This window comes from Zingiber officinale, chromosome 5A, assembly GCF_018446385.1.
Source record: "Zingiber officinale cultivar Zhangliang chromosome 5A, Zo_v1.1, whole genome shotgun sequence".
NCBI lineage: Eukaryota > Viridiplantae > Streptophyta > Magnoliopsida > Zingiberales > Zingiberaceae > Zingiber > Zingiber officinale.
Window position 1 is genome coordinate 90,638,008 of NC_055994.1, and position 13,030 is coordinate 90,651,037.

The 13,030-nt window shown below is 33.9% G+C and overlaps 1 protein-coding gene across 1 annotated transcript; it reads right to left on the reverse strand.

Annotated features, from left to right (window-relative positions):
- Nucleotides 1-11,063: 11,063 nt before the first annotated feature.
- On the reverse strand, nt 11,064-12,542 carry LOC121983009 (myb-related protein 308-like). Its single transcript, XM_042535999.1, has 3 exons — nt 12,207-12,542; nt 11,494-12,114; nt 11,064-11,410 (listed from the first exon to the last, which is right to left on the reverse strand). The coding sequence occupies exons 1-3, from the start codon at nt 12,470-12,472 to the stop codon at nt 11,389-11,391; spliced, it is 909 nt and encodes a 302-aa protein (XP_042391933.1). The 5' UTR covers nt 12,473-12,542; the 3' UTR covers nt 11,064-11,388.
- Between the last annotated feature and the right edge of the window lie 488 nt (nt 12,543-13,030).

A 13,030-nucleotide genomic window follows, 5' to 3' on the forward strand; every position in this document is an offset into this window, starting at 1 on the left:
GCTCGGATTTATAGTCATCATCGTCAGATACTTTTTGAGGTCAAAGATTTTATCTAAGTTGTATTAACTTGTGATCATTTTCCTGTTGGCCAATATAATAAACTAAAGGATCAGAATATTGGACCATTTAAGATACTATAGAAGATTAATGACAATGTCTACAAGCTGTGCATTCCTAGTCATTTGAAGACTTCTGATGTCTTCAATGTGAAATACTTGACTCCTTATTTTGTGGATACTGATGATACTACTACGAACTCGAGGATGAGTTATTTTTAACCCGGGTTAACTGATGCAAGACCAACATAGGTGTAACCTAATTTTCAACTGGTCATAACTTTTGACTTAGGACTCGAAATCATTCTCTGTCTGCATTCACGCATGCAGAATTTCTATATTTGTTACTGAGGAAATCATAATTATCAAGTTTTGGGGTTAAAAATACCATTTAGAACATTTTCAGAGGATCCAAACATCTTTTTTCTATTTTTAGTTTTTTCTATTTTTATGGTACTTCGGGTCTTTTTTGTTGTTGGGAATACAATCAAAGTTCCACATTGAAAATATATAGAAAAGATTATGAATTTAAAAAATGAAAGATATCTATATTGATATGATACCTTTTGGGTAGAGCTAAAAAATAAATCCATAAGGGTTTAGGTTCAAAGTAGACAATATTATACCATTGTGGAGATATATGAATTCTTTTAGTCATAATAAGTGGTTTCTAGGAAGTGAAAATTTCGACGTGTTGATATTGAAAAAACCCTCTTGAGACTCAGAAACGAATAGAAAGATAATTGAATTAATTTGTAGTATTTTTCCTAACAATGTATTCGAATCTAGACATGAGTCCAACTCAATGAAGAAGCTTACAGAATTAAGGTTTACGTTTAAGGTTATTACAATTTACCCAAATATCTTTGTCAATAGCAATTTAAATGACATGAATGATAATTTAGAAAATTACAAAAATACCCCTAGTATGATTCATGATAAAATAATTCTTTCTTATGATAATTTGGATTTGCATGTTTTAGTAGATTTGAATAAATCAAATTTAATTAAAAATTTCATAATTAAACAATAATTTAGTTAATAGTATTAATTTTATTTTTTAAAAAAATAAAAATCTGAATAATTTAATTAATAATTCAAAGTTAAAAAATAAGTCATTAAAAATTTAAATCTTAAGGATAATTTTATAAATAAAACTAATCTAATAAATTCAATTAAATTAACTAATAATATAATTTAAAAGACACGAATTCAAACATTAGGATAAAATCAAAACTAAATTTACTAAATTCAGAATTTAAAATAAATAAAAAGTTAAATATTAAAAATAATATGTTAAATAAAGATATTTTAACCAACTTAATTAATTCAAAATTAAAACTTAAACACTTAAATTAAACTTAATCTAAATTAAATTTAATTAAACTTAATAAAACAAGAAATAAATCAAAGTTTGAGTTCTAAAAGCTTATCTAATAAAGCAAGTAGGATAAAAATAATTTTATGTACCCCAAAATAAAATTTATTATATTACAAGACATAGAATATATGATTCAGGGGGAGACACTGAATTAATTGACACCTCTAAAATATAATCTATCTGTCTAGGTAATTAGGACTAAACTAAAAAGATAATTTGACTCTTGTTCAATATAGTACTAGGATGTAGTGAGATGATAGTACATTAGGAAAGCTTTGGTCTAGGAAGTCAAGTAGGATAAGACGTACCCTACTTGGTCCACTTAGCTAAGTGAAACTAACCGAAGCTACCTTGTGTTATCCTAAACTAGTTAGATCAAGATTTATCAATAGAAAGATTAAATTCCCAATTTCTTATAAAGATTTTGTCTAGAAGTAGTCGTTGCTCCGATACCCAAGAAAGTTTTTGTACCTCGCCACAGTCTGGAAGTCGATTTTTGAAATGTACATTAATTGACTGATGGTTAAGCCTAAATTTAACATAAGGTCAAATTATCTTCAAATTTAAATTATAGCTTACTCATCTCACAAAATAATAGAAATACTTTAGTCGAACAATTAGATCGGGTGAGATGATTAAGGAAAATTAATATTATAAATTAAATTAAAATTAAAATTTAAAACTTAATCAAAACTTAGTCAGGATTTAATGCTAACTAAAACTTAGTTAAAATTTAATTTAAAGATTTAACTAAAACTTAATTAAAGCTTAACACTAAGTTTAATTTAAAACTTAATTAAACTTAAAACTTAAATTAAAAAATAATTAAACTTTAAACTTAATTTAAACTTTAATTAAACTTAATCAAAATCTAACCTTAATTAAACTTAATTAAAATTAAAATTTAGTCAAAATTTATCCTTAATTTAAACTGAAAATTTAACGTTAATTAACCTTAATTAAATTTAAACTTAATTAACACTTCAATTAAAATCAAATTCAAATTCAAATAATACCTACATTCAATTATCAATTAAAACCTAAATTTTTGAAACACGCATCTCCGAGGCGCCTCAGACCAACTAAGGCACCCCGGACAATTTCCTTCAAGGTGCCTTAAGCAACCCGAGGCACCTCCCATTAAGGCGGCAAATTTCTCACCGCAACACAACCAAGATACTTCCAAATCGAACGGAGGCGCTCTCAACAAAGAATTAAAGGCGCCTTCCATCACATTGAAGGCGCCTCTAGTCACAATTTTAATAATGAACAGAGAGTTTTCCTCTTCATCAAAAGTGCTTCGCGAAGGTGCCCTCTAGCCATAGTTCCCACCTATTTCCCCCTCTCACATACACTGATCCTATAATTTTTACCTTTATGGGCAGCTTTGGTTTGCTTTCCCATTTGACATGCATCATATAATTTATCCTTTTGAAACTTCAACTTTGGCAATCCTTACATCATCTCTTTCTTTGATAGCCTTTTGATATTCCTCATATTGGTATGGGCAAGTCTTCCGTGCCAAAGCCAAGTCTCCTCTTCTTTGGACATGAAACACTTAGTAAATTTATTAGTAGTTCCAAATAATTCAACTTGATAAATATTTTTCTTTTTTTGGTCTATGAACTTGATAGTGTTTAGTTCACTATGCTTGATTAGATATTGAGATGAGTTAAACTCAATTCTATAATCTGAATCACATAGTTGACTAACACTTAAAAGATTGAAGATCATGTCTTTCACTAATGTGACATTTTTAATCAGGAATTGTTTAGAAATTTGAATGTCTCCTATCCTATAACATTATATATATTCACCACTATTACCAAAGAAAGTAGTACCTTTATTTTTATTCTTAAGTGATGAAAATTTTTGATGAATCCCCCGTCATGTGCCTAGAGCATATACCCGTTATCTATAAATCATATTGTTGGATGCTTCCCCTCAGCGCATGTCTGTTCAAACATGATGAACTAAATATTTTGGCACCCAAATGTTGAGTTTAGTAGCATCAACAACATATTACTTGGGTACTTAAGCTTGCACAGTTTTAACTTTTAAAACATGATTTCTACTAATTAGTGACATAAAGTTAACTTCTTTGTGCTTTGGTTTGTACCTTAATCCTGCTTTGTTATAAACAACCCTTTGAGCTTCTAAAATTATGTCCAAATATTTAGAATTTAAAGTAAACTTTTCCAATGTACTTCTAAGATCATCTATTTGCAATGTCAAGGATTCATTTTCATTCTTGAGCTCATCAAATTTGTTAGTAGCATTTTCATGATGCATGCAAATCTCACATGACACATTTTTATCTCTAAATGACTTCAATTCATTTTTCAATTTCCTAACCTTACCTTTTGATTTGACAAAGCATTGGTTAAACATGCAATAGTAGCATACATTTTATCAATCTTAGGTGAAGTTACCTCATCATCACTGGATGATAATTCACTTAAGGATTCAACATCCTCACTTTGGTTATCGTCACCTTCATTACTCTCTACATTGCTTAACGTCATGAGTGTCACGTGCCTCGTCATCTTCTTCAGATGAGCTTGAAGAAGATTCATGGCATGTGGCTTTCCAAGTCTTCTTCTTATTCTTAAGTTTCTCATCTTGCTTCTTCAATTTTGGACATTTGTACTTGAAGTGCCCCTTCCTATTGTACTCAAAGCAAACTGTATTAGTTTTAGACTTTGAATTTACTAGAAATTTACCTCTTCTTTTGCTGTCATTGAAGATCTTCTTGACATCATTCTTGTTGAATTTATGAGATCTTATTTTTCTTACAAAATTGTCCATTTCGTTGGATGATATCTCTTCCTCACTATCACTTTCTTGATCAGATTCGGATGAAGTTTCTTACTTCCTTTCCTTTTTCTTCTCCTTGCTCTTTTTCTTGTTTTTATCACCTAAAACCAAAGCTATACCCTTCTCCTTATGCCTTGCATTGTCTTGCTAATGCAATTTAAGTTCACAAAATAGTTCATCTAGTTTGACAATTGACAAATCCCTTGTAACTTTGTAGACATCCACCATAGATGACCACAAAGAGTCTCTATGGAAGGCTTTTAAAGCATACCTAATGATATCTCTATTTTCTACCTTTTCTCCAATGGCTTGAAGTTCATTCAACAACTCCTTAAATCTTCCGTGAAGTTTACTCATGGTTTCACCTTCATTCATCACGAAATTCTATATTTTGTTGATGAAAAGGTCTCTCTTTGCAATTCTTGAGTCCTTGGTGCCTTCATTGAGATCAATCAACTTATCCCACAACTCTTTGGTACTATTGAATGGACTGATCTTGATTAATTGCTCAGAACTCAGTCCCAATTGCAATGTGACAACCACTTTGACATTTGCTTGTGACTTTCATTTTTGATCCGCAAACCATTTTGTAGACTCTAATATCTTTCCATCTTCATTTGTTGGCTCGAAGAAACCCTCAGTCACGGAGAAACACATATCCACTTCAGTTCCAAGGCACTACTCCATGTGACGCTTCCAATATGCAAAGTTGCTTCCTTCAAAGTATGGTGGTCATGTAGTATTGTGATATCTTGTTTTTCTGAGCTTAACTTCTTTGGATGTAAGTCCTCCGAAACTACTTTGCTCTGATACCACTTGTTAGGACTATGAGAGCTAGGGGTGAATAGCTCGCTTCTCTTCTTCAAAGTTGTTTGGCAATGGAAACTTGAGGCAAAACACAATGCTAACTCCTTTGATTTATTTGGTTTCCGCCTTCTTGAGATGACTAATCCAAGGGTCCACTCCAAGTTGTAGTTGTTGGTGCAATCGACCTCCAAGGTTTTAATATTAGACAAATATGTTTAAGTATGAAGCTTGATCAAGGGAAGTACTAGTTGTAGGCTAGGCAAGGGGAGAAATCTCGCTATATCATGGAAGCCAGGTGGATAGGTCTGGAGGACTTAATCCCTGGGTAACTGAATACTGAGTCTTAGTGAGTGAAGCCATGTTGAGAAAACCCTAGGGGGTGGTAACCTTAGGTCCTGGTGAGTGAAGCCAGGTTGAGAAAACCCTAGGGGATGATAACCTTAAGTAACGAGAAGTCTTGGAGGAGTGAACTCCAAGCAAGATTGATCGGATGGTTTTCGGTCGACCGCGCGCGGTCGACCGGACCAGCGGATCTCAGTAAATCTAGGTTTAGGTTTACCATTGTTTTCTGTATTATTATTATTGTTTGCTAATATAATATTACAGGAAAAGTCTTAGTGGATCAGGCGATCAGACACTGAGCAGGCAAAAGTCCAAACAGGTCTGGAGGACCATGTTTGGCAGGTAAGTTGAGGTAATTAAGCAACTGGAGGAGTGACAGTGAAGTCGAGTTCCTGAAGGGAATAACCTAAGGTCGCTGATCCAACTGAAGAAATCAGGTAGGTTTCTAAGTTGAGATCAAGACAGTTCTACTGTCTTATATAATTACTCATGCATTTTATATTACTGTGCTAATCTTTGTTTTGCAGGATTATTACCTAACACTGTTTTGCAGGTTTGACCTGATCGGTCGATCGAACATAAGGATCAGTTGACCGAACCAGGTTAACTCAAAGCAGGTATCAGTTCAAACCAAAACAGAGTTCAGTCCGGTCAGAGCTTGATCGGTCGACCGAACAGTAAGATCGGTCGATCGATCCATGGTGACTCAGCACTGGCCAGCTCATTAGCATCGATCAGCAGAAGAAGGAAAAAAGGTTGATCGATCGACCGAACCGGAGGACCAGTCGACCGATCCAATCAACATTAAATACAACATTAAAAGAAGATCTCAGCTAATTGTGACGAACAGGGAAAAGATCCTGTTCGGTTGACCGAAAGGCATGATCAGCCGACTGAACCCTTAAAGAGCATTGATTGCCAGAGATCGAGCTAGCGTCAGACTCCAGCCAAGAAGGAAGGGAGCTGGTTCGGTCGACCAAACAGAGGGATCGGTCGACCGAACGCCCAAGGCACCTATAAAATGAGGCTAGAAGTCTGAGGCCATTACAACTCTTCTAATCTTCTAAAAAGCTCTTCTTCGCGTACGGATTGTGCTACACATCTTCAACAGCTCAGCAAGTCACTCCGTCCGGAAGTACCGACCAAGCTACATCCTACGCATACGATTGTCGGTATATTTATTTTCATATTGCACTTAAATTAAAATAAGATAGTAGAAGTGTTACTATTTTATTTCATTGTACTTGTACGATCTGCTTCTTTCCAAAGATTTCGGAAATAAGGGTTTTAGTGCTTTGCTCATCGGTGCGGTCGAGGACCGCGGGCCTTCGAGTAGGAGTCGAGCTAGGCTCCGAATGAAGTAAACGACTTTGTCTTTTTTCTTATTTCCGCTGCACGATTCTGATTTAAAAAGTAAAAGAAAAGTTTTAAAAGATGCGATATTCCCCCCCCCCCCCCCCCCCCCCGCCTCACTCTATCGCTCGCATCCGATCTATCAATAGTTCCACTATAAACTTTTCCTTCTCATACCAAAATCAAAGGTGAAGAAACCTTCTACAACAACTATACAACACAATGCAAAAATGAAATGAAGCAAGAAGAGATTTCAAAGATTTCTTGAGTAGATGTAGGCTTCTTCTTCTTCAATCTTGCACCAAAGTTGGAAGTTGAGCTCAAGCACTTCTTAGCAATCAGATACCACAAAGAACCTTGGCTTGGAATGAGAGTTCTACTCCTTCAAACGTTCTTTCTTCCTTTTTACATGAATACTTGAGTCAAAGCCATTATTTCATAAATCAGTTCATTGATGCAGAGGATTAGTCGTCTGACATGGTCTCTGACAACTGTTCATCTCGTCGAACGACCACTAACACATCTAAAATCGGTCTGATTTTTTTCTCTAATTTGAACATCAGTCAACTAATAGTCAACATTAGTCAACTGATGGTCAACATCAATCGATTGATCACTTCAGTCGAATTAAGCATGTGAGTCTCACTCACTTCTGTATTCATCAATTCAACATTAGTCACCTGATATCCAATATCAGTCGATTGATCACTTCAGTCGAACCCAGCACGAGAGTCCCACACGCTTTTATGCTCTTCAATTCGACATCAATCGCTTGATATCTAATATTAGTTGACTGATAACTTCAATCAAACCGATCGAGCACGCAAGCCCCCCACTTGCTTCCACTCTTCAATTTAGAATTGACATCAGTCGATTGATATCCAACGTCAATCGACTGATCACTTTAGTCGAACCGAGCACGTGAGTCCCACTAACTTCTGTGCTCTTCAATTCAACATTAGTAGACTGACTGATCACTCCAATCGAACAGAACGAGTGAATCCCCCTTGTTTTTGTTCTTTCAAATGGACATTAGTTGATTGATGAAACTCATCAAACGACTCATCATCCAATACGAATGTGCTTTTAGAGTATCAATCGATTATATTGATTACCATATCAATCGACTGATTCTCTTATTTCAGTTTTCTCAAAGATTATTATTTGATGTCAGATGAACTTCTTGTTCACTGGACTTTTTGAGGAGGCTTCATCAATAGACTTTCTTTTCCTTGCTTCCTGTCTCCAACATTTTTTTTTAATTTCCTAGTTACTAAAAAAAAATGAATTCTAGTGAAACACTTGCAGGACGCGCGTGCAAAATTAACAAATTTTTAGTAACTAGGAAATAATCAATATGTTAGAAATAAACTTGTCTTTTTATCCTCGCTATTTTGTTTGAGTTCTTGGAGTTTATATGTATGTCATAACATCTTTGTTAACTTCCAAGAACTTGGTTAAACAATCCAAATCAATATGTCTTACATATTTTTGTTCATTTGTGAAATAATCAAGGATTAACTCACTTTTCAACCAAAAGATTCGTTAATAAACAAATGGCGTCCAAATTGACCCGATTAGTTGCATGAAAATTATATGTTAGTTAAGCTATATACCTAATCCATTAAGTGTTTGAGCAACATTAATTAATTAACTATACCTTTTAAAATCAAATTATATAGAGATCTGAATCTTGACATAAAGATTGGGAGAGAAGAAAAGTATCCCTCGTAGACCAACACTAAAAAAATCAAACATGCATATTTAATTCGTATAATTACTATTTTTAAAGATTTAGCTTTCATGCAATGACTTCTTACTAGATGGTCTTTTAGCTAATGAATTTGTTTGTGGCCTTAGTTATATAATTAATATATATACATAGCATGGATATATTTTGAGGTTGAAATCCAAATTAAATTATCTTTGGGGTCAGACAATATTTATCAATTAATTATTAATGGTTTGATCAAATTAAGTTTATTTTATATATCTCGTGATGTCCTCATAATCTTTGCTAGATTTCCTTTTCTTCATCTTGTAATATTGTATAAATTTTATGGCAATGTATCCCACCTGATTTCGTTTAATTTTTTAATAGAAAACTTAAAGAGATCCATGTATTTGAACTGGCAATCAATAATTAAGTAATAATTCAACCTTAAGTTTAGTAAAAGAAATACTCCTGAATATTTTGGTATATATATAAGCTATATATCGCTGTCTACCTTATTGCTAAAGAAACTTGTACTCACCTAACTAGCAACTAATAATGGACTTTATTGAACCCTGGAAAAGTCAGCACAGCTTACTCTGAGATGTGACCCCAGCAGACTGACACATAAATTAAGCAAAATATATATATATATATATATATATATATATATATATATATATATATATATATATATATAATTTTGTAATCCTCTCTCTCATCTACAGATAATAATTTTTCTCTTTTTATTTTTAAATTAAAATAAATAATTTTTTTTTATCATATGATTACATGGAAATATTAGTGGTGTAGCTACTACAATATTATAGTAGCTACTACATAATAACCGCTACACATTGTAGCAGCTATTATGTAGTAGATAGTACAATGTGTAGCAGTTATTGTTTAGCTACTACGTTATAGCAGCTATTGTGTTGTAGTTGCAATAACGTACAACAGTTATTGTGTAGATACTATGTTATAGCAACTACTATATTGTTATAGCAGTTACTGCACAGTTGTAGCAGCTACTGTATCGTTGTAAGAACTATTGCATAATTGTAACAACTATTGTATAGTAACTACTACAAGTTGTAGCAGCTATACTGTACAGTTGTAAAAACTATTGTATAGTAACCGCTACAAATTATAGCAGCTATTACATAATTATAGCAGCTACTGCATAGTGACTACTGCAAGCATATATATGCTTGTAGTCACTATGCAGTAGCTGCTACAATTATGTAATAGCTGCTATAATTTGTAGCGGTTACTATACAATAGTTTCTACAACTGTACAGTATATATATAATTCCAAGACAAGGTACGAGATTAATCACGTTTTACTAAAATAATTCCACATCTTTACACATGTATTAATTAGCTAAACTTAGAACAATATTACGCCATAGTTATTTCCCCTCACAAGTTATTAATCAATCCTTAAATTTAAATTGTCGGGGCTCAACATTCATCCGATCTGTTAAAGTAGTAATTAGTCATGGCGGTCTGATGATCGGATGAATGTTGAGCCGTAAACATGATGTAGATTAATATAAGAGTACCTAACTTTTAATAGGTCATAATTTTTTATTTGGTATTTAAAATCAGGTTCTATTTGTGCTCATGCGTATAGAGTTAATTAGAGATCTATATTTGTTATAGGGGAGCTCATAACCATCAAATTTGGATAAAAAAAATATCATTTAGGACCATTTCAGATGATCCAAATATTTCTTTCTTCTATTTTTAGTTATTTTTATTTTTATAATATTTTGATTATTTTTATATAGAGGAAATTATGTTTTTAGTCTTATAACTTACATTTTTTTTTTCAATTTTAGTCCTGTTATGAGTCAATTTATATTTTTAGTCCTGTAACTTATAATATTTTTCAATTTCAGTTCTTTTTCCTCTAAAATTGAAAATTTTCAACTGAAAATGATGAGTTGTAAATTGAATTCGGAGATTTTGATTTTTTATGACCCATGTATTTTTTATATTCCAACCACAAACTAGATATTTTCGGTTGAAAAAAAAATTCAATTTTGGAGGAAAAAGTATTGAATTGAAAAATATTACAAGTTACTGGACTAAGAACGTAAATTAATTCATAACAGGACTAAAATTGAAAAAGATGTAAATTACAGGACTGAAAATATAATTTTCTCTTTTTATATAGGGTATTTATAGATTGAGATTTATCTATATAAATATATTGTTTAACTATTTGAGAAATTATCTTCTAATATTGAATATTATGAACACAAATTTTTGTTTGTTTTCGAAAATTTCTCTTTTTACATTCTAGCAAGAAGAAGGAATTATTGCTTTCTTATCCGTCCATTAGATGATCACTACCATATCAAACAGTAGGTGTTAGGTCCTTTAGACACCGGCCGCCACTACTACTCCAGTTAACTAATTAATCATTTTCATGTGGCTTTATCAGTTGCTTCATCTACTCTTCTTCAGCTCCTTTTCAGGATACAGCCGTGGGCCAAATGCATGCTGATTGAGTCTGGTCCTTATTTAGCACGCATCAAATAATATTCTTTAAGAAATTAGTACGTACAAAAAAGGTCAAAATGTTCACTGTTCATTTCCATGTAAATCCATGCAACTATACATATCATTTGTACACAAATTAATTATACTTCATACAAAGTGTGTATATATATATATATAATTTGTACATGAAAAAGTTATCTAATTAATTAAAACTACGTACATCTCTTCGTATAATATAAGAATTCATTTTTTTTATTTTCTAAATAAATAGATTCAGTTCACTAGAATCGAATAGAATCGAATCGGCAAACATCCATCAGCAAGCTGACATTAAACACAGTGCCCTACAAATTGACACTTTGATAAATGCATGCAGCTAGCTGGCCAGCTCTTGGTCTTTCATAATTCATTCTGTCCACGAAATTTGCCTGCATAAATCATATATACAAAAACAGAAATATTATAAATGAATCAGTATATATATATAAAGATGCACATATAGTTTACTTACTCTAAAATATCCTTCCAACTCAACATACTCTCATCGCCAGAATATTCTCCATTAAGGCTTAATTCTCCAAATGGGTGAAAGTTGGGTGAGTTGACGATTAAATCTGCAGTAAAATCATCAAAACTGCTGGCTGCGACTTTTTGTTCTTGGTCATCGCAAGTAGAAAAATGCAACTTTTGAGCAGGGAGATTAATAGGAGACAAATCCGAGAGAGGAGGAGGAGGAGGAGGAGGAGTAATGGGATTGAAATTTCGATCCTGAAACAGATTAGGGAGAGTGAAGTTTGTCGGAGATATATCATCGAGTTCAAAACCCGATGAAGTAGTACTGTAGTGGTCGGCAAAGTTGGCCGTCGTCGACGTCGCGGTGGCCGTTGCAGTCGTAGCTTGGATAAGTAGTGTTTGGAGGAGCTGGAGCCTCACTGAACGCAGAGCATCGTCTTGAAGCCTGAGGGCATTACTGTAATTCCAGTTAGGAACAAAAGCGAGGGCGTCGGTTCGCTGTCGATGGGTCACCGGGTCGATTCCCATGAGGAGGAGCTTCTTCTTGAGGTGAGTGTTCCAATAGTTCTTGATTTCATTGTCCGTCCTCCCCGGTAACCCCTTTGAGATCATAGACCACCTTAATAGAATATAGAACAATTGTAATTATATATATATATTAATTTATTTATATTTAATATTAATATATAGGCCATGCATTTATATATATACTTGTTCCCCAGGATGGAGTGGAGTTGGATGATCATCTTTTCTTCCTCCGCCGAGAAGTGGCCTCGCTTGATGTCGGGACGAAGGTAGTTGGTCCATCGTAGGCGACAGCTCTTTCCGCACCGATTCAAGCCGGCCTTTTTGGGGAGGCTCCGCCAGCTCCCGTGGCCGTGCTCTTGAATGTACCCGACCAGCTTCTCGTCCTCCTCCGGCGTCCATGGCCCCTTCTTCAACCCGACCAGCTCGTCGCAGCAAGGGGACCTCCCCATCTTACTATCCACCGCAAGAAGAAGCTCAACCAACTGTGTCACGCAGGCTGCAGGTCTAGTAGGTGGGAGGGGGTTGTCTTTATTTATAGGTCGATAGCTGCTAGCTAGCTAGCTAGCTAGCTAGTTCAATTGCTTAATTCATTTGGACAACGGAACCCGTATGTTTGATATATATGTAATCATGTGACAGATTTACATAATTGATAAATATATGCCTTTTTCAAAATTGCCCTTGAACATGCTAGGTAGCTAGCTAGCCAACCCTAAATTTCAAAGTTTCAACTACTGCTACGTTGGCTAGGATTTAGGAATGTTCCATGCAATATCAGTAACGTATACCATTTACAATTATATATATCTCAGCAATCTGCATGAATATATATATTATATAAAAGTAATAACGCTAGCTAGCTAGCTAGCTGATTTAGTTAACAAGGTCAAAGGTTAATTAATTATATTGATTATTTATATATACGTGCGATGATGTTAATTATGGTCCCTTAGCTTGTGGAGAAAGGCAGGGCAGTGGCAGGGTTCGGCTTTTTGAAGATTTCAGGG